A 22,630-nucleotide genomic window follows, 5' to 3' on the forward strand; every position below is an offset into this window, starting at 1 on the left:
GTGCACTAACTCTACCTCTGCTCAACACAACTGATGGTCTCAAACACATTAACCTGTTAAGCACCAAGCCTGTTTTTCATGTTTCAGGCTCGAAAATGACATGCCCAAAACAAATTACTACAACTTAACTTCTAAAAGGGTTATATGAATAATTTCTTTTATCAAAGCAAGGTTACATCTGTGAGTTGGATGTAGAAGTGTCAGAATCAATATAGATGTTTATTATTTTAAAGAAAATTCAGATTTTACATAGTAAAAAACTGTAAATTGTTGTGTCCGTCCAAAAATTCTTTTTTACAGATAGTGAAAACTACCCTTGGATGATGGGTTAGTAGACTAAAAGCTTTAGGAATCCAAAGTACAACATAATAAGTACCCTGTATCAAGATTGATGCAAAACAAGTGACATTTGACCTTTTTAGAGAGGTTTAGCCAAAACCACCCCACCTCTGAGGTGATTTGGGTGAAAATGTTTTTTTCCCCATATCTCTGGCCCCCCTTGCTCGATTTTGATGGTTGACACCTCTTTCTGACCGTTAGAGCCAATAGAATCGAAGGGGGAGGCCTGGGTTGGGGCTGCGCGCATGTACATTTGCAGCAGAGTGGACCCATCTCTCGCTCTGACATTTGGAAACGAAAAAGCAGTTTTATTGCTTATGGATTATCAGAAATCATTTCAAAGAGGGCACAGATACATAGGATTAACCTATGGATTAACTGCAGCATCGTTTTTTTATCGTTTTAATGCCATTGAAGACCAGTTTTGACCAAGGTAAGCCATGTTAGCGTTTCTAGCTACCTAGCTCCACATGTTTTGATGTACGCTTTCGTTTATAGCGTCGCAAATGTTTATCACTGGGCACCCACAGATTCTGTGTCTCCAGGAGATGCTAATAGAGGGGTTGGCTGTGCATCTAGGATAAGTAATAAGGGAGTTAGATTGAGTTTAGGTGCAGAGATAGGTTAAATATTTTCGCTCGTGGCTAATTCAGAGGCTGAGTGTTAGCATTGTGGGTTTTTTTTGGAAAACATTTTTAAAAAGATCAGTTAGCTGAGTTTCTTCCCGTTACATGGATATAAAACATTCATAGTTTATTAAATATTAAGATTCCTTAGACGTTGTTTCCTGCAAATGACGCGTTTATCCGCCCGGTACTGGGGGGGCCATGCGTAACCCTCCTGTTATATTCGTTTTTTGTAACAGCAATAATATTTGTGGGTCAATTTGACCCAGTGCATGTTTAATTATCCAAAAATGGTCAGAAGCCCCAAAATCCAGATTTTTATTTGTACATAATTTGTACCTTTTATTACTATCAATGAAATCAATATTTAGTGCAATTGTGTTATTCACCTCTCACAGATCATGGTTCCATTAGAATAAGTCACTCGTTTTTCACAAAACATGTACATTCAAACACATTTTTCTATTTTCTTTTTTACATTGGAAAAACCTTGATATAAAATACATTAGTTTTGCATAACATAACATTTTTTAAATTACTTTAAAAATGTTCCAACTTTTTTTCCAATTGGTTGATGTTGATAAATAGAGACGAGAGACATCTTCTGTTCAGGGTCAAATTGACCCGTTCACTTAGAATCAAGCCGTGTGTGTGTGTGTGTGTGTGTCCTTTTAGCCTCCACTTGCACTGCCGGGTCAGATTGACCCGAATACCATCTCTGTGATATAGACATGTAGGGGGGGGGGTTCCAAATGCATGACATGAACCATTTTCATTTTACTTGTTTATTGCACTAATTAAGGTAAGTAGAAGAAGTTTCATACAAAATAAATACTTGAAAGTATTTTTCGTAGATTTTCAAACTTTCAAACGGGTCAATTTGACCCTGAATGTAACAGGAGGGAAGGCAAGTCATTCCACACATTGACTCTTGACAAGGCACACGTTTTCATTGAAAACCATTCCAGGTGAAGACCTCATGAAGCTGACTGAGAGAAGCCAAGAGGGTGCAAAGCTGTCATCAAGGCAAAAGGGGGCTACTTTGAAGAATCTAAAATAAAAATCATATTCTTGATTTTTTAACACTTTTTTGTTCACTAGATAATTCCATATGTGTTCTTTCATAGTTTTGATGTCTTCAGTATTAATCTATAAAGTAGAAACACATTTAAATAAACAAAAAACATTGAATGAGAAGGTGTCCAAACTTTTGACTGGTACTGTATATAAAAAACACACATATTTTAATATTGAGCAGGTTCCCTCATCTATAATCATTTATACAAGCGCAACTTTGAACATGTACAGCAGTAAAATGCAACATACACAATAATCAAGAAACAACATAAATGAAATACTCACAGGGAACATTTTACTGCACCGTCATTACTTTTACATAAGAAGGTGCCGTCAAATGTTCTGTTAATACTTGCATACTTTTACTTAAAGGGGACCTATCATGCAAAATGCACTTTGGTACGTCTTTTATACATGAATATGTGTCCCCGGTGTTCCAGGGAACTCACCAAGTGTCAGAAAACACAACCCTCTCTATTTTCCTCCATAGCCAAATCTCTAAAAAAGGGGCTGCAACGGATCTGATAAAAACTGATCCAGATTTGAACACTGTCCTGACGTCAGGACGGTGGCGCTACGGCTATTGCGCCAACTCCACCAATCAGGAGGAGACAGCCACGGCCATTGTCGTTCGAAAGCGCTGGAGACGCTGTAGTACATATGCCAGGCCTGTAGGTGGTGCTGTTCTCACTGAATCTGCCCTTGCAAAAACAGAGCTAACATTTTTCAAATTGAGCGAAATGAGGCATGGCTAAAATGCATGATCTGTTTGGTATTTAAAAAAATGTATAAAATGTATAAAATGCCTTATATAGGTATGGTCCAACACTATATTATTCAAATATAGCATGATAGGTCCACTTTAAATAAGGTTTGAATGCAGGATTTAAATTTGTAACAGAGTATTGTAATTCTATACTTTAGGCGTAGTGTATCTGTGAACGATCCCAAATACAATTCCTTGTTTACATTGCAGCTAGTGCTACGCCAGAAGAAAAAACCCTTTTTCATTTTGAACTGGAAGTGGAAAGGGGCTGGGCTACATGAGGTGACTTGAGCCAACACAAATACACAATAGGTGGGACTAAGAAAGATAATGTGAAAATATAAAAACAAAGGCATTAATTAGGGCTGCAAAATGTCTCCCATTGTAATGGTGATGAGATTTTTAAATGCTAACACTTAACAGTTTGTTCTGACTGTGTGTTTCCTGTTTCCTGCAGACGTCCAGCAGCTGGTGGTGGTTAAAGAAGAGCTTCTCCCTGACCAGCAGGAGTTGAGCACCAGTCTGGACCAGGAGGACCCAGAGCCCCCCCCACACATTAAGCAGGAACAGGAGGAACTCAGGATCAGTCAGGAGGGAGAGCAGCTTCAGGAGCTGGAGGAGGCTGATATCACCAAGTCCACTTTCACTCCTGACCCTGTGAAGAGTGAAGATGATCAAGAGAAACCTCAGTCCTCTCAGCCTCATCAAAGACAAACTGAACACATGGAAACAGAAGCTGATGGAGAGGACTGTGGAGGACCAGAACCAGCCAGGAGCTCAGATCCAGAGAGCAGTTTACAACCAAAGACTGAGGACGACACTGGAGACTCTTCTGAACCTGACACTGGAGACTCTTCTGAACCTGACACTGAAGACTCTTCTGAACCTGACACTGGAGACTCTTCTGAACCTGACACTGAAGACAGTGCTGATTGGAAGGAGACCACAGAACCTGCATCAGGCTCAAACTCATTGAAAAATAGACATGAATCTGTCAGTGATCCACGACGTAGTGCTGAAAAGAAACCATTCAGCTGCTCAGTCTGTAAGAAAGCTTTTTCACAGAGTGGACATTTAAAGAGACACATGAGAAGCCACACAGGAGAGAAACCACACAGCTGCTCAGTCTGTGAGAAAGCTTTTTCACAGAGTGGAAATTTAAAGTCACACATGAGAAGCCACACAGGAGAGAAATCACACAGCTGCTCAGTCTGTAAGAAAGCTTTTTCACAGAGTGGACATTTAAAGTCACACATGAGAAGCCACACAGGAGAGAAATCACACAGCTGCTCAGTCTGTAAGAAAGCTTTTTCACGGACTGGAAATTTAAAGTCACACATGAGAAGCCACACAGGAGAGAAACCACACAGCTGCTCAGTCTGTAAGAAAGCTTTTTCACGGAGTCGAAATTTAAAGGAACACATGAGAATCCACACCGGAGAGGAACCACACAGCTGCTCAGTCTGTAAGAAAGCTTTTTCACGGAGTGGACATTTAAAGGAACACATGAGATACCACACAGGAGAGAAGCCACACAGCTGCTCAGTCTGTAAGAAAGCTTTTTCACATAGTGGAAATTTAAAGTCACACATGAGAATCCACACAGGAGAGAAACCACACAGCTGCTCAGTCTGTAAGAAAGCTTTTTCACAGAGTGGACATTTAAAGGTACACATGAGAATCCACACAGGAGAGAAACCACACAGCTGCTCAGTCTGTAAGAAAGCTTTTTCACATAGTGGACATTTAAAGGAACACATGAGAATCCACACCGGAGAGGAACCACACAGCTGCTCAGTCTGTAAGAAAGCTTTTTCACAGAGTGGACATTTAAAGAGACACATGAGAATCCACACAGGAGAGGAAAAATAGATCTGCAAAGTTTGTGACAAAAGATTTAAATGGCGTAATCGTTGAAAAAGACACGAGTGTTGGTAAGGGAATGATGCGCCGGTGAAGATGGCCGCATCGTCTTTGTGCTCCTCTCCAACTTTGCCCATTTTCGTATTTTGCACATATTTATTTTACTTTTGCCGTTTTACTTTTAACATGGTTCGCAACATGCTAGCCGACCGCACCTACTCTGCCATACAATATAGCAGAGAGGAACTTCTTCAATTGCGAAACTTCGTGGACAAAAATAACCGTCCGACAGACAATGGAGATTCACCGTGGCTACCTGTTGCTGTTCTACCTGAGAGACGCAAGAAGAAAACAAAACGCGGGTGCCGGGCCGGGCTGCTGGTCAGACTGAGGAAACGAGAGAACCGACCCCCTCTTCCGAGTATTCTTCTGGCTAATGTTCAATCCATTGAAAATAAGCTAGATGAACTCAGAAGCCGGATTGCTTTTCAACGGGACATTAAGAACTGTAACGTGTTAATTCTCACTGAGACTTGGCTCAACCCCGCTATCCCGGACTCCGCCATTGTCCCTGATGGATTCTCTATTTTTCGTCAGGACCGGACTGCTAACTCGGAGAAAAGTAAGGGAGGCGGTGTGTGTGTAATGACTAACAACAACTGGTGCTCAGATGTGAAGATTATTTCATCGGACTGTTCCGCACATCTAGAGCACCTCACGATCTCATGTCGGGCCTTTCATCTGCCGAGGGAATTCACATCTGTTGTGATAACAGCAGTGTATATCCCCCCGCAGCCACTCGCCGACAACAACCCGGCACTCGATCAGCTGTTTGGGATTATTGATAAGACCGAGACTTCACGGCCAGATGCGGCGTTCGTTGTGGCCGGAGATTTCAACACCGCCAACATGAAGAAGGTTTTGCCAAAAATATTACCAACACAACTGCCCGACGCGCGGGGGAAACATATTGGACCATGTTTATTCCCCTTTCCGGAATGGATATAAGGCTCTCCCTCTCCCTCGCCCTCCCTTCGGCAAATCAGACCATATCTCACTGCTGCTGCTGCCTGCGTACAAGCAGAAACTTAAAAGGGTCAGACCGATAACAAGGACAGTACAACGATGGAGCGAGGAGTCAGATGCAGCACTGCAGGATTGCTTTGCATCTACGGATTGGAGTGTGTTTGAGGACAATAACATCAACACACACACGGACACTGTCATCTGCTACATTGGGAAATGCATCGATGACGTGTTACCGAAGGTTTCTGTAGGACATTCCCAAATCAAAAGCCCTGGATAAACTGCGAAGTGCGCTGTAAGCTGAAAGCGCGCACTATTGCGCACAGAGCGGGAGATTTGGAGGAGTACAGGAAGTCTAGGTATGATCTCCGGAGAGCAATTAAAAATGCAAAGAGACAGTACAAAGAGAAGGTGGAATCTGACTTCAAAGGCTGTAACACTAGGAATATGTGGGCGGGACTAAGGACAATGACTGACTACAAAGGAGCAGCGGGGGTGCTGCGGGAGTGTCTGCGTGCGCATCTCTCCCAGATGAGCTGAACAGTTTTTTTGCACGCTTTGAGAGCAGCCAGGCTGTGGAGGTACAGAGGGACCAGGAGCTACCCTGCCCTTTTGTTTTAAATAGGTCAGATGTGTGTAAATCCTTTAAAAGGGTTAACCCACACAAGGCTCCTGGACCTGATGGCATCCCTGGCCGTGTTCTCAGGGTGTGTGCAGTTCAGCTGGCAGAGGTGTTCACAGACATCTTCAACAGGTCCCTGCTGCAGTCTGTAGTCCCCACATGCTTCAAACATTCCACTATCGTTCCTGTCCCGAAAAAGACAATCATCACCTGCCCCAACGACTACCGCCCAGTAGCACTCACCTCCACCATAATGAAGTGCTTTGAGCGGTTAGTCAAATCATTCATCACCTCCTCCCTCCCTGAATCTCTGGACCCCCTGCAGTTTGCCTACAGAGCAAACAGGTCCACAGACGACGCCATAGCCCTCACCCTCCACACTGCCCTCTCACACCTGGACCCGAAGAACAGGAACACTTATGTGAGAATACTGTTCATTGACTACAGTTCAGCATTCAATACCATTGTGCCCTCCAAGCTGGCCATCAAGCTCAGAGACCTCGGGCTCAACAGCGCCCTCTGTGACTGGATCCTGAACTTCCTGACGGGCAGACCCCAGGCAGTGCGGGTGGGAAACATCACATCCTCCACCCTGATTCTAAACACCGGTGCCCCTCAAGGCTGCGTGCTCAGTCCTCTCCTCTACTCCCTGTTCACCCACGACTGCGTGGCCACACACAGCTCCAACACCATTGTGAAGTTTGCTGATGACATGACCGTCATCGGCCAGATCACAGACGATGACGAGACGGCGTACAGAGAGGAGGTCGAAAACCTGACATCTTGGTGCAAGGATAACAACCTCCATCTCAACATCAGCAAATCAAAAGAGCTGATTGTGGATTACAGGAAGCAGCAGGGAGAGGGACACGCCCCCATCGCCATCAATGGGACTACGGTGGAGAGAGTCAAAAGCTTCAGGTTCCTTGGGGTCCACATCACTGAGGACCTGACATGGTCTCTTCATACCACCACCATCACCAAGAAAGCTCGACAGCGGCTCTTCTTCCTCCGCAGGTTGAGGAGGTTCAAAATGGATTCCAGGATACTCTGCAACTTCTACAGGTGCACGATAGAGAGGATCCTGACTGGCAGCATGACGGCCTGGTACGGCAGCTGCACCGACCTCGATCGTAAGGCTTTACAGCAGCCGCGGCGCCAGGATTTCAATTGTGGGTGGGCCAATGTAATTTCGGCTGGGCCTGTTCGAATAGATGTTTCTTGTTAACAAAAATGTAATAAAAATAAATGCCTGCATATCATTGTAGGCAACTGTGTAATGCATATTTCCTATAGTAAAGACACTTTTTCAAAACCCTTCTCTTTTAAACATTTTCACTTATGAGAAGCTTAAATATTATTTAAATGATTAAGTGGCACGCCGCAATGAGTGAAAATAAATGTTATACTGCATGTTATTTAGTTTTGGTTCACAATACATTGATACGTTTAGAAACAAAGAGCATACAACGGCAGAATATGGAATAATGACCGAGCACCTGATGTGTGTCTGTGTGGTTAGACCGCAGCGTGCTGTCCTTTAGCGGATCTAGCGAAGTCAGCGGCCGTGCGTAAAAGGCACTGGTTCTCTGACGCGGCACTTTTCAGAGGCTGCAGATTTATCATTAGGCTACTTCCTTCTGATACTGCAGAGCTTTCATGAGCTGAAGTATACGTTTCATAAAGCAGCTGGGCAGCAGATACTGTTGCTTCACACTCATAAGCTTTGCTGATTTGGGCTGGAGAATGCCTGCCGCGTCTGGGTGCGCTCTGGTAGTTGCAAATGGCATGACATTTTAGCTCTAGGTTTCTTAATCATTTCCCTAGATATTTAGTCTCAATATGAAATGAGGAATCTCTTGCTTTGCACATGTGACAATTATGTCCGGTAAAACTTTACGTGTTCCCGATTTTTCTCAATGATCTCTCCCTGTCGGCCTTCTGGGTTGAGTAGCTGATGGAGGATGGTTCCATGGTCAGACTTCTCGCACTGTCTGTAGTTTGTATTTCTCTCCATAGCTGCATTCGTGTTTACTGAGAGCATAGTCGATATGTTTCCAGTCCCTGTAACCATGGCGACTGAATGTATCTTTTCCGCCGGCCCCGCCTCTCACTAAAATGCCGGCACATTTTACAAAACACACTGTCCTTGCTAATGCTATACTCCAAGAATGTGTTCTTGACATACCAGTGGGCAGCGGAGCTCCTTTTCTTTTGTCCGAAAAGTGTCTGAGGGTACTTTATGAGCTTTGGCTGTGTAGCCGCCAGGTCATCTATGGCTGAGAGGTCCGGCACTGGGATGCTATTTTCTTTTGACCTGCAACGGGTGCTACGTCCCGCAGAGGGACTGAGCTCAGCGGGTCACAACATTAAACACACTCTCGTCTCTCTAAGGCGGCACCTGCTGTGAGGATGACTTTTCTTACTCTTTAAAATGAAAACCTGAACATCGATTGTTGTGACATCGTTAGTGAGTGCGGTATATTTTTTGTGTCTGTCCAGTCCACTGTCCTCCATCTGCGCGCCCGCGAGACGTTCTACGATGTGTTTGCTCCCGTGCTTCCACTATGAGTTCGGTCCAAATTCACATTTTGCCTTGCCCGATTACATTAATTCATGTTGCTTTTAATTTTCTAAGTTTTTTTTAAAGGGAAACACATGTTTGCTCTTATTTTATTATGTAATCGTTAGTTTTGATAATCAAAAATAAAAATGTTGGAAACTATATTTTCGCCCAGTCATTTTTGATCAATGAATGGGTGGGCCCAGTGACAGAGTGGGTGGGCCTAGGCCCAGTAGGCCCACCCATAACGCCGCGGCTGCTTTACAGAGGGTGGTGAAAACTGCACAGCACATCACCAGGACGGAGCTGCCATCCATGGAGGACCTTTACTCCCAGCGGCTCAGGAAGAAATCACTACGGATTATCAAAGACCCCCATCACCCCAGCCACAAACTGTTCTTTCTGTTGCCGTCTGGCAGACTTTACCGCAGCATCCTGGCAAGGACAAGAAGATTCGGAGACAGTTTCTTCCCGCGGGCAGTGAGACTGTTAAAAAATTGAACTGTTGAAACAACTTCAAACATTCATCTGCTACTCAGTATTATGTATCTAATACCTAATATATATCATTCCAATAACTTGTACATAGACTCGTACTGCACTATTCCACATCATCACTTTATTTTATTTTATAACTATTATTCTTTTTGTATTGCTCTTGCTCTTATTGTTATTATGTTATTATGTTGCATTGTTGGAGAAGCCTGTGACATAAGATTTTCAACTACATAATTACTCTGTAGCTATGTCAGATTGACATTAAAGACCCTTGAACCTTGATGACCTGATGCCGTTACATGTAATACGTTACTCCCTCAGTCTGTTTTCACCCACCTGCAACTGATTCGCTAATAATCACAAATGTTCATTTCCTCGACCCCTTGACTCGACTAGTTCTTGTTTAATAATCGTTACATCTCCTCAGGACCAAGTTCCCGTGTCCTGCCCTTCACCTGCTGATCACCCACTGCTCATTTAAGGTGGACTCACCTTTACAAGGGACCAGCTAGTCTTATGGCGCATTTCCACCATGGCGCGGAGCGCGGTTTAAGCGTGCCGTGCCTGTTTTTGGTTGCGCTTCCACTAGGCCTAGTCACGGCCTGGCCCGGCCCGGGGCCACTTTTTCACCTCTTTTCTGGCCCGACAAAATGATGGTTCTATCGGGGCCAACAAACAGGGCTGAGTCGGGCTGAGTATGCTAAACTAGAGAGAGGATCGCTGGCAAGGGGGCTACAACTACAACAAGATGGACATATTTGACCGTGATTTAATTGTAATACACGTTTAAAAAATGATGACGAAGTAACAACATACTGATACCGGTTAGTAAAAACCATGAATTAATGCTTTGGCAAGTTTGCAGACAGACGGCAGGCGAAAAACCTTTTAAAATGCGTGTTTTCTAGATGGAGATTGGCTAAGCTAACGCAGTATATACTCCGACCGTCCACACTCACAACAACGGCCTATACAGACATAAATAAAGCAGCGACTGTATTCACCATGACACAGGCAGTCTGTGGTGTGTACTTGTTTAACTTTTGTCCAGTTTCTGAACATATATGAGGAGCTGTGAGCTCTGAGTGCTAACAGCTAACGGCTGTGTTGTTTTTCTGGGGTTCTCATTGAAGATGACGTCACGGCTCCGCCTACACTGCGTTACTATAGTAACTACCCCAGTTCCTAAACTGTAATGGAAGCGCAGCATGAAGTGAGCCGGCCCTGTTAAGGCCCAACGCGGCCAAGCAGTACCGAGTGTGGCCGAGGCCGACCGTGTGGTGGAAATGCGCCATAAGTGTCTTAATGCAAACGTTTTGTAAAGTGATGCTAGGCCATCAACGTGCTGTTGGGTTGTGTGCTCTCTGCAGGACGGGGTCTGGACTCAAAGATTGTTTATGGTATGAGAGCTTCATTCTGTTTTTGTTGTCTAAACAACGCCAACAGAGCGATACGTCTTCTTTCCAGCAGATGGCATACATGTTACATCATCCAGTTCAACTGTCATCCACATATTAGTGATTCAAAACAGCAATGTGTGAGATATGGCTAGTAATTGACTATTTCAACAGAATGTGAAGAGGTTACAGTCTTGAGGCCATGTCCAATATGTTTATGTTTTGTTTGATTAAATCTACTGAAATGAGCATTCAATGACTAAATTATTCTTAATTATTGTCATTACATCATGGGTTTGCATTGCAATATTAGAACGCATAAAACCCAACTTTATTTCTTCCAAGTTGCGGGTGTTCATTGTTTAGAAGACCCAGTAGGAAGACAGGAAGGAGCCACAAGAGTTTGTATTTTTTAATATTCAAGCTCTTCTCTTAAGATATTATAACTTCTCAACATGTATCCTTTTATGCATTAAAAAAACCTTACATTTTTGCTGCCAATTATTGAGATTGTTTCACAGCTTTATCTTAAATATTTAGACTTTTTTTCTATACATATAGATTACATAGGATGAACAGCACGATCCACTCTGCTGGATTCTGCCCAAATCGGCTCAAAATGCATGCAAACATCTGGCTTTATCCATACTCCTGCAATTGTATTGTTCTGGATTCATAGTGAAGTGTATTAGATGTTCTGCACTCTTATTGCTATGTATTTAAAGGTGGGGTAGGTAAGTTTGAGAAACCGGCTCGAGATACACTTGTTATATTCCATGGAATGCTCTTAACATCCCGATAGCAATGAATATCTTAAGTGCTTTTACAAAAAATCCATACAAAAATGTCATCTGTGGAAGCCGTAGTACTGAAAAAAGCACGACCATTCATCTGAGCCGGCCCGGCTAAAATAACTGGATGGCCTACCTGCCTGTCAGCCTTCCATCTGTGCACAAACTTATCTCGTGCCCTCATTGGTCATGTGCACGTTCGTGTGTGTTGGAGGAGGGGCTCTGTAAGGAAGTGGCAGATTTTTTCCGGCTGTGTATTTTCAAATTCCAGCGCACTCGAGCTGGTTTCTCCAAAATGACCTACCCCACCTTTAATATAAAGTGAAATACCCATAAAGTCAGAAAAGAAAAGAGTCTGACTTAAGGAAAAAGGTTCTTCATTTGCACATAAACATGGTCAAATATTTAAAGTTGTGACCAGATGGTGTCGCCCTTTGTTTTTCTTTATTACACAAGTTAGCGGAAGAGCATCTGAGAGGCCTTTTTGTTTTTGTTGTTTTACCTTACTAAATGGTCTAATGCTCATTGGAGCGAGGGGCGGGGGCGAAACTCGCGGAAGTGATTTCAAAACAAAAGCCCTCGTTTGCTTGGAACGGTGATAATATTATAAACAAGGTGAATTTAGCGATCACAACGAAAACGGCCAAGACACATATTGAGCCCAGAAAATGAATGTTATTAAGGGCTGTAAATATAATAGGCCTGTGTCTAAAATGGACAACATTGTTAGGAGATTTAAACTATACAGCGATTCTGCACCGCGGTCACTCAGCCGTCTCTCGAGTTTGTTTTTTCAAATCAGCTGCTCTTCATGCTGACGCTTAGAGAGCACCAGAACGCGGCTCCGGCACTTCAGATAAGGAGCCGTACACATGCCGCAGTTTCTGCGTGGCTGTGTCTTTAGTTGTAAGCCCAGTGGCGATCTGCTCATCTGTCATACTGATCATACGGTCAATAACTTTGTTGTTATTAGCATCTGGTTAGCTAGCTATGCTAACGAATATAAGAAGCTTTTTCTCCAACCAGTGAGGTAAAGGCACATCTTTATATGATCATTATAGTTATAAAAACACAAGAGAATAAAGTAAACAGGTATAAAATACTATATGACAGTAAAAAAAAGTTGTTAATAAACAAGAGTACAGTTTGAAAGGGGAGTGATTTGTAAAATATCCATAAAGAAAAAATAAAATCTGCTTCCAGTTCTGTTTCATATGGATGTTGAGAGATGTATCCATAGAGCTCTTCATGTTGCTCTCAAAGTGCACCAGATTGATGCTTTTAACTTCAACACAAAAAAATCTCCCCCCCAGAGAGGAGGTTAGGTCCCCCCCCCCCCACTTAAATCATGTTCACATGGATAGGAAACTAATTACATTTGCACACATCTTGTGTCCATATATCTTTGCACAGCATGAAAGAAAGGCCAAATGAATGGGCTGTGATTTAAGGAGAGGTCAATAATTTGTACGGTCCTCGGAGGATGTTGAAAAAATTGAAATGGCCCTCGAGAGGAAAAAGGTTCCCCACCCCTGCTCTAATGGAAAGAAAACTTCCAAAAAATACATATAAATGGTGTTTGTTTTATTACCATGTCTGAATGTATCTATAGATTTAAAGCTAATCTGCATTTAAACATAACATTTCAGGGGAAAATACTGACTTGACGTAAGTAAGTATCTGGGGAAGTTGTGAGGTGATGTGTTTTTTTGTTTGTTTTTAGTTTTATCCTTTTAACCTGCAATGCCTTGGTAACTGCATGCAAATTAGCCCATTTTAATTAAGATAAGATAAGAAATGAGATAGTACTTTATTACTAGTGTACTAGTTAACGCCTAATTTGCATATCAATATGGTAATTGTGATGATGTTATTAGATACACATTTTAGTGTATTCACCTTTAGTGTCTACCCTTAAGCACAGTAGGCTACATTAGCCTGTATGCCCATGATACATTGCCTTAGCTAAACCTTGAGCTAACTTATCAATTAGCTAGTAGCCTACCTTAGTTAACTAGGCTATATTTGTTTATAGCCTAGTTAACTAGAAAGGCTGAATAGTTTGATATTTGAATGGTTCCTGCAGCTGAAATTAGGCTGAAGGAGTTAAATAAAGATATTAAATGTAAGTAGTAGTGAATGAATGTTTACAAACACCTGTGTGTGTAAACCCAGAGATCAAAGGTTACCATGGTGACGACTTATGACGATTTACCAACTGCAGCACTGAGTTCCATTAAGAATGCATTGAGGATTATATTTGACAATTTTGCCACCTGTTCAAAATCGATGGCTCCTATCAAAAAGTTTCCGGACCGTGAGCATCAGGGAACCCCAATGAACTGATATATGTTGGGTTTTTTGGTTTTGTGTTTAAAATGTGGAGATGGGAGCAGTTTGTCTAAAGTGTACTTCTCTCTGTTCTGAAGAAAGTTCCGGAAAGATTTAACATGGGAATCAATTGGGAGCAAGGTGGAATTTTTGTCTCTTCATGCCCTCAAGAGGCATTTTGTTTAATATTTTTTCCAAACTAAGTTAAATATCTCAAAAAGTGTAAAAGATATCAAAAATGAGTAAGAATGTAATAGCTGAAGGTGTTGTGATCATTTGAAAGTTGGAATGAAGTGTCTAGCTGAAAGTATGTGGAAGGAGTAGCATTTGGCGCAAGGTGTAGGAAAAGAGGATTTGAAGGCATCTCCCATTGACTTCCATGTTAAAAAAAGAGTTTAAAAAGCTGAATATTTCAAAAAGTATAAAATATTTTTAAAAAGTTGAAGGTTTCCCATCGATTCCTGAAAAGGCTGAATAGTTTAATATTTGAATGGTTTCTGTAGCTGAAAATAAGCTGAAGTTATGGAGAGCCAAAGTATTGGTGAAATAATAAGGGGAAGAATAAAGTATCGAAGTGCTATAGTGGAATGCTGTGGCACAGCATTCACACTAATTATATTATATACAGTATATATATATAATATTGACATTAAATGTGCTTTATTTTGTAAGGTGTTTCTTTGGTTTTGAATGGTAAGCTTTAAAAAACACATCATTACACATATACTGGGCTGTGATGAGGATTGATTATGATTACATGCTTTATTAAGCAGCAGTTAAAAGTACTACACAAAAACTGGACAGAATACAATGGAGAACAATGAGATTACTGTGGGTTCCCTTAACCATACAACTGTACCATTTGGTATGCCAGAAACAGATTAAGTCATTAAGCAAAACCTACAAGTCTGCCCTACTGCATATTGCAGTATGGAAGCCAGCATATGTATATGGCTATTCTGACCCACAATACTTTATCGAGCAAGAGGGCAAAGGTAAAGATGCAATGTTGTGATGAAGTAGTGCAGTGGTGCCCTCTGGACCTGATAGTGCAGCAACACAAATTGCATAATGCATAATACCAATTGAGATTTAATAAAAAATCTTACATTGAAATAAATAGTTACGTTCTTACTACGCATAAAGATACAAAAGAGAAAAAAATTGCATAATTTAAAACAATAATAAACAAGCTATTGTCAGAGTCAGTTATAAAGAATATAAAAGGGGGGCTTACTATTTCCTGCAGTTGATACAATGAATGATATTTACCAATAAACAATGACAATATTACTCATGTCAGACAAAGATATGTTTGAAAATGACTTAAATATATATATATATATTTATCGTAATTCAAATATGAACGTCAAAAGTCGGAATATGCCAATCTTTTTTTCTTATTATCTTATTTGCTAAACGTTCTTGTATAGTAATATGCATGTGTTGTATTATTCTACTACGTCTATTTATTAATGTTCAGCAATAACCACGTTTTCCCAGTACATCCATGGGACTGACGTTCTTAGGTGGGGTGATTCCGCTTTGAACAGGAATTTTGTTCAAAGAAGACTCATCATTTTTATAGTGAAACAAAAATGTTGCGGTGTAAGCTGGTAAATCAAGCTTCGTCATTAATAAGTCGTTTTAACTGTGGTGTTGGTAAATTAAGTGTAACTCGACGGCACAGTCAAGATGTTGAAGTGAAGCATTTACAATCGGCGCAAATTGTTGGAAATACATATACTTCCTGTCTCATTAGTGGCCAGGTTTAAAGGTTTCATATTTAAAACATGATATTAACACAGATAAAACATTTTTTCCCGAATTTCAGTGAACCAGGGCGTTTTTCCAACGTACTGTCTGAAATGATTACTCGCTGCCGACATTTAAATAAAATGAACGCTCTGTCTCCCCAAATCTCGCGAGAGTTCTTTTTCCTGCGACGGATTTGTGTCGACCTCGGTTTAGTGTCTTTACATTACATCGCATTTAGCTGACGCTTTTATCCAAAGCGACTTACAATAAGTGCATTCGACCAAGAAGATACAAACTTGAAGAAAACAGAATCCTACAAGTACATCAGGTTTCATAGAGCCAACACATTTCAAGTGCTACTCAACTGGCTTTAGATAAGCCAGTCCTTTGTTAGTAAGTGCTTTGTTAGTAATGTTATTGCTCAAAGTGAAGTCGAAAGAGATGAGTCTTCAGTCTGCGCCGGAAGATGTGTAAGCTTTCTGCTGTCCTGATGTCAATGGGGAGCTCATTCCACCATTTTGGAGCCAGGATAGCAAACCCGCGTGTTTTCTCTAATGTCTTCACATTAGAGAGATGAGAGACATGGTTCCAATTTTTTCTTTATTTAGGTCGAATTAGATGATTATTATGTGTGTTTACTTTCTGGCCTGCCACGCCACTAGTCTCCTAAAGGGGTGTGGCAGTGGCGCAATCCGTGTGAGACAGTTGCAGAAAATGTAAATGCGTAGTCTCCTCTCTTAACACTGGCCCACATTCACGTCCAATCGTGCCACCTGTCTGCCAACAACTGCGTCATTGTGCTTTCGGTATTTGACGTATAAACAGTATTTAGCCTCTTTTTGTTTTGAATTATAACTGTCTTTCTGTTCAGATGACAAATGTGTGCGTCAGGTGACTTAAATCATGATATGATGTTTGGTTCTTATTAAAATAGTAATAGAGCAGTCCTCCCACATGTGGTGATATGCCACTAGAATGTATGTTACACACATGTTTTTGCACAAGAATCAGCCACTAGGCTTCCTTTTATGATAGTTTCTTAACAACCTTTTTTCCCTTTTACAGCGTGAGTGCCTCTCAATCCACGTTGGTCAGGCTGGTGTGCAGATTGGCAATGCCTGCTGGGAGCTTTACTGCCTGGAACATGGGATCCAGCCGGACGGCAGGAAGCCTGGTGACCAGAACATCTCAGGAGGAGTGGACGATTCCTACAACACCTTCTTCAGTGAGACTGGAGCTGGAAAGCACGTCCCCAGAGCAGTGTTTGTTGACCTGGAGCCCACTGTCATCGGTACATTCTCATTCATTATAAATGATAAAAGTATCATAAACCTTTCCCCCCCTCTGTCATTCAAAACCTTCAATAATGTAATGCTCATTACCCTTAGATGAGGTGCGCACGGGGACTTACCGCCAGCTGTTCCACCCTGAGCAGCTGATCACTGGCAAGGAGGATGCTGCCAACAACTACGCCCGAGGACACTACACCATCGGCAAGGAGGTCATCGACCTGGTGATGGACAGAATCCGAAAGCTGGTCAGTACATTTAGAACAGAAGTCAATTTTGCTGAAGAGTATTAAATGGAGATGAATCAGTTTATTGCTAAGTAGGTTTTCAAATACAAGGAGTATGCAATCATATTGTGGTGAATGGCAAAAATAAGTATTGCAAAAGCCAAGTGTCATAACTAATAATAAATATGTGAAGTATATGTTTTAAAATGTAGAGCTGTACAGTGTTTTAGACAAACACAAGACATACCAATCTGGTATCACTCTTTCAAAGTGAGCATATTTCCCCGATTCTGGCCCACTTGCATCGGCTTCCTCCACCCTGCAGAATTCAGTTTAAGATCCTCCTGATCGCATTCAAAGCCCTCCATGGTATGGCACCCTCTTATCTCTGATCTGTTTTCATTGAATCTATATGTTTACATGCTGTCCACTTTTTTATCATTAGCTGTGAACCCTTGGCACTGCTGTCTTTGTATTATATAAATACATTTATTATTATTTCATGATTTTCTCTTTTTCTTTCAGTCCGACCAGTGCACCGGTCTTCAGGGTTTCCTGGTGTTCCACAGCTTCGGAGGGGGCACCGGCTCTGGTTTCACCTCCCTGCTGATGGAGCGTCTGTCCGTCGACTACGGCAAGAAGTCCAAACTGGAGTTCTCCGTCTACCCAGCTCCCCAGGTGTCCACCGCTGTGGTGGAGCCCTACAACGCCATCCTGACCACCCACACCACCCTGGAGCACTCTGACTGTGCCTTCATGGTTGATAATGAGGCTATTTATGATATCTGCCGTAGAAACCTTGATATCGAGCGTCCCTCTTACACAAACCTGAACAGGTTGATGAGTCAACTTGTGTCCTCCATCACTGCCTCCCTTCGTTTTGATGGTGCCCTCAATGTTGATCTGACAGAGTTCCAGACCAACTTGGTGCCCTACCCCCGTATCCACTTCCCTCTGGCCACCTATGCCCCTGTTATTTCTGCAGAGAAAGCTTACCATGAGCAGCTCTCAGTGGCAGAAATCACTAATTCCTGCTTCGAGCCAGCCAATCAGTTGGTGAAATGCGACCCACGCCACGGTAAATACATGGCCTGCTGCCTTTTGTATCGTGGTGATGTCGTTCCCAAAGACGTGAACGCTGCCATTGCCACCATCAAAAGCAAGCGCTCCATCCAGTTTGTGGACTGGTGCCCCACTGGTTTCAAGGTGGGCATCAACTACCAGCCGCCCACTGTAGTTCCTGGTGGAGACCTGGCCAAGGTCCAGAGGGCTGTGTGCATGCTGAGCAACACCACTGCTATTGCAGAGGCCTGGGCTCGGCTGGACCACAAGTTTGATCTGATGTACGCTAAGCGTGCCTTTGTGCACTGGTATGTGGGTGAGGGTATGGAGGAGGGAGAGTTCTCTGAGGCCAGAGAGGACATGGCCGCACTGGAGAAAGATTACGAGGAGGTTGGAGCTGATAGCCTGGGAGATGAGGATGAGGAAGGAGAGGAGTATTAGAAAGCTTTATTGATCTCTGATCCATGCTGTTTTATTAATGTCAAGAAAATAAAGTTGTTCATTGACTGAACCTGAACCTATGCTTTCCTCTCGTCAATGAATACACTGTTAAACATGACCTATCTGCCTAGATGGGTTGTTGTATGTATTCACGTGCTCAGTTCAATCAAAAATGTTTTCACACAGATGCTATTGCTCAATTCAGTCACTTGGAGGCAGTGGTGTTTAACATGTATATATCTGTTCTCTGAACACACCAGGCATGGCAATCTAGTTAAATGCTAGATTAATCACTACATGATTTCTCAACATCAGATGATTCAAGAGTACCATTTGCATATCTTACATTGACTTATTTAAGATTGGATTTGTGCTTTACGTGAGAAGAACAGAGTCCTAACCCCGGCCTGATCTCAAATAGGCAGTGGCGACTGGTCATTAGGGGCAGGTGGGGCACAGCCCCACCTAGTGTCAGCAGAAAGTATTACACATAATGATTACAAAAAATGGAAAGAGATGCAAAAAAAGAAATAAAAAAATATATAAAATATATTTTAAGGTCATGTTTAATCATCTGATTCGTCTGTACATTGCTGTTTTAGTCTGTGTTCTTCTAATTAGTGTCTACAGTGCCGTTTTGAGCCATGTGGGACAAAACCTGATCATGCCCCACCTTTTCAAAGTGAACGGTGACTGTAAAAACTACACTGCGCATGCTCAGAGTATTTTTCAATGTAATGTGTGTGGCAAAAAAAAAAACACCATAGGGGCACAGAGCTGCCATCCCCACCATACGTCATCTCACATCATTCAGAGCTGATTGGCTGTAAGTACGTGTGCCGCGAAAAGTGTGGTGTGTGAAGAGCATGGATGTATAATAAGAGGAGACGAGAGCTGCAGTGACGCGTCCTAAAACCAGGAAGTAAGCTGCAAAAAAGCAATGAGGTTTCTCTATAGGATTTTAGAAAATAGCTTGAAATAAGATCTGTGGGAAACGTACCTGTTAGATAAATGCACGTTTTGTTCAGCCGGATAATATCCACATGTCTACCCTACTTTTATCATTTTCGAATCATAAATCTATCGATTAGATTTATGATAGACTTTTGAAACTACAAGATGATAAGGAGGACTTTTACAAAAAAGTTATAGAATTTTTTGTCCAGAAGGATAGGAAAATGGACTTCATCTTCAAGTCAAGGTAAGACCGCAATTTTTTGAAAATGGGATCTTACTTAGAGAGAACAATTCAATATTTAAATGATCAAATTACATTTTTTGGGTATCCTTTTGTTGAACTGTCTGTTTAAAATTAATCGAAGCATCAGACAAAAAACCTTTTGAAAATAATATTATATTTTGGTTTAGGTCAAAATATAAGATTTGTAAACCTGAAGAGTCAGTGCCAGTGCCTCAGCAGCCATGAACCTCACTGCACGTCACTGCAGAAGCTTATATATAGACATCTAAGTTTTTTGTGCCCCACCACTTTTGTACATATAAAAACGCCACTGCAAATAGGGTGTGGTATTCACTCTGGCCCAAGGGAGGGATAGTAGTGAGGCGGGGGTGGGGCTCTCATGCTGGCAGACAGGTGGTGTTTCAAAAGACTTAGTTCTGCTGTTCCCAGACTGGAAAATGAATGAAACTGAAAGCAATACATTAGGAACCATGTAAAGCCAACATTGAAAAGGGCTACATAGTGTTGTAAGGAGATGAGTGTTTTCACAGGTGTTGTAAACGTTTTTTTATTTTCAGTTCTGTAATCATTCACCATGTTCGGTTACAAATAAATGCTTTTTCTTGACATTAAGCAGATATTTAATGTCATTAAAACAGAAAAACAAAATGAATTCTACAATACAAAAACATACACAGCTCTCATTTAAAACCCAACAGGAACATACAGTACTGTGACTCTCATAAGCTTCCTATTGCCCCCTTTTCTACAGCTCCCAAACCAAAGCAGCTAATTGACAATAATGCATATAAATCCCAGTGAAAAGAGAAAGTTCCACAGTGTAGTACACCACAGTCTCAAATGCAATTAGCTGAAATGTAACTGGACATGCTTTGGAGTCTGAAGAGACAGAGCAGCAGCAAGATGAAAACAAAAAGACTGGCTTAATGTTGGATTGCAGTTTTCTGTTGAAACTTGCAGATATTAAAACAATAATACCAGTAATCTTCACACGTCTGCTGCAGTGTCTCAATCAAGTTTAAGGCACAGTGGAGAGAATATTCAGTTTGTATGTTATTAACATTCTTCATAATACAAACACGTCTTGTGACAAAGTGTAATGATCGTTCAGGTCTAATCAGCCAGTGTGTGCCAATGAAGGGTTCAAAATCCTTTTCTTTTGCAAAGATGTGACTTCTTTAGCGCTGCTTCTCCAGTGTAAGCACGGAGGACATACTCTACCATCCAGCCCCGACTTTAACATGCAAACATCTTCATATGCAGACGTTCTGAATCAGGTTCATGTCCTTCAGTTTGTCAATCCTCTGGAAAGAGAGGAGCTTCACATAGCCTCACAGTCACACCAGCAACAACCTTTAGAAAAGCTGCGGCCATCTGCGTGAGGCTTCTTCTTCTTTTCTTATCTCTGGTCCTAACTGAGGACGAGGCGTCTCTCTCCAACACTTCTGTAGAGTGGTGACCTGCAGATTAAAACACCATTTGTATTTGAGTAGACTCCCTATTCCCTCAAGTTTGTATACTGTGTTATTTTAATCACATTTGATTTGTTTATTAATGACCTGAGGTGGACGATGTCTCATGACAAAATGTGTACGAAGAGAATGGCCAGGCCAATGTTGAGAAGGATGACCATGCATATCATTATGGTGTTTGGGCCCTTCAAGAGAGGTAACCATGAGACATGAGGGCAGGGAAGGCAGTTTACCATCTTGTGGATCCGCACCAGTCTGGTTTCAAGGCAGGTCACTCCACAGAAACTGCTCTCCTTGCTGTCTCTGAGGAACTGCACACGGCTAAAGCAGCCTCCCTCTCCTCTGTCATCATCCTGTTGGACCTGTCTGCTGTATTCGACACGGTGAACCATCAGATCCTCCTTCACACTCTCCAAGAATTTGGAGTTTCAGGCTCTGCACTTTCCCTCCTCACCTCATACCTCAAAGACCGTACCTACAGGGTAACTCGGAGAGTGTCCGACCCTTGTCAATTAACTACAGGTGTCCCTCAGGGCTCTGTTCTTGGTCCCCTCCTCTTCTCCTTGTACACAAACTCGCTCGGATCTGTCATTAGCCCGCATGGTTTTCATACCACTGCTACGCTGACGACACCCAATTCATACATTTCAAAAGACGCACCCTAGACCTGAACCTGTTTGGCAGGAAGAGCAAATGGAAAATCATTTGATTATCTAACAATATAAATGTATGTTAGCAAAGATCTAGAGCAGAGAGATCCTTTGATGAACCATCAAAGTGAATTGTATTGGTTTCTTGGAGTGTTTACCACATCAAAGACATCTATGCAATAAGAACTTAGAGTGGGAACAAAAGAATAACTAACAAGGACCCAGAGAAGCCATCATCTAGATCTCTCCATTTCTCATCAAGGAATACAAAACAACACCTTTTTTAGTTTGTTTTAATCCCAATTGTGTTTTTGATGAGCAGAATACATTCTGAATGTAAATCTTCTTGGCTCGAGATATTTCACTGAAACCTTGAAGTTTGACCAAAAGGAGCATCCTTTGAACTGTGGATAGTTCTGTGAGAGGGAACACAGCAGTAGAGGCAGAGAGTTGCTCATTTCATGCAGTGTTTTATATCTAGAAAAACCTGCGGGAAGACCTGTTAGGTATGGTATTTGTATTGTACAAATACTTTGGTTACTATTGTGATTGTTTTGTTTTTTTTGTAAAATTTGACAAGTAGCTTGTGCTCTTCACTGAACCAGTTCAAATATTATATGGAACCTGCAAA

At 41.9% G+C, this 22,630-nt stretch overlaps 1 protein-coding gene across 1 annotated transcript; it reads left to right on the forward strand.

Moving 5' to 3' along the window:
• Positions 1-14,849: 14,849 nt before the first annotated feature.
• LOC117482482 (tubulin alpha-1B chain-like) lies at positions 14,850-18,752 on the forward strand. Its single transcript, XM_034130568.1, has 4 exons — positions 14,850-14,894; positions 16,723-16,948; positions 17,046-17,194; positions 17,699-18,752. The coding sequence occupies exons 1-4, from the start codon at positions 14,850-14,852 to the stop codon at positions 18,674-18,676; spliced, it is 1,398 nt and encodes a 465-aa protein (XP_033986459.1). The 3' UTR covers positions 18,677-18,752.
• Positions 18,753-22,630: the final 3,878 nt, after the last annotated feature.

Source organism: Trematomus bernacchii, unplaced genomic scaffold (assembly GCF_902827165.1).
Source record: "Trematomus bernacchii unplaced genomic scaffold, fTreBer1.1, whole genome shotgun sequence".
In the NCBI taxonomy this organism is placed as follows: domain Eukaryota; kingdom Metazoa; phylum Chordata; class Actinopteri; order Perciformes; family Nototheniidae; genus Trematomus; species Trematomus bernacchii.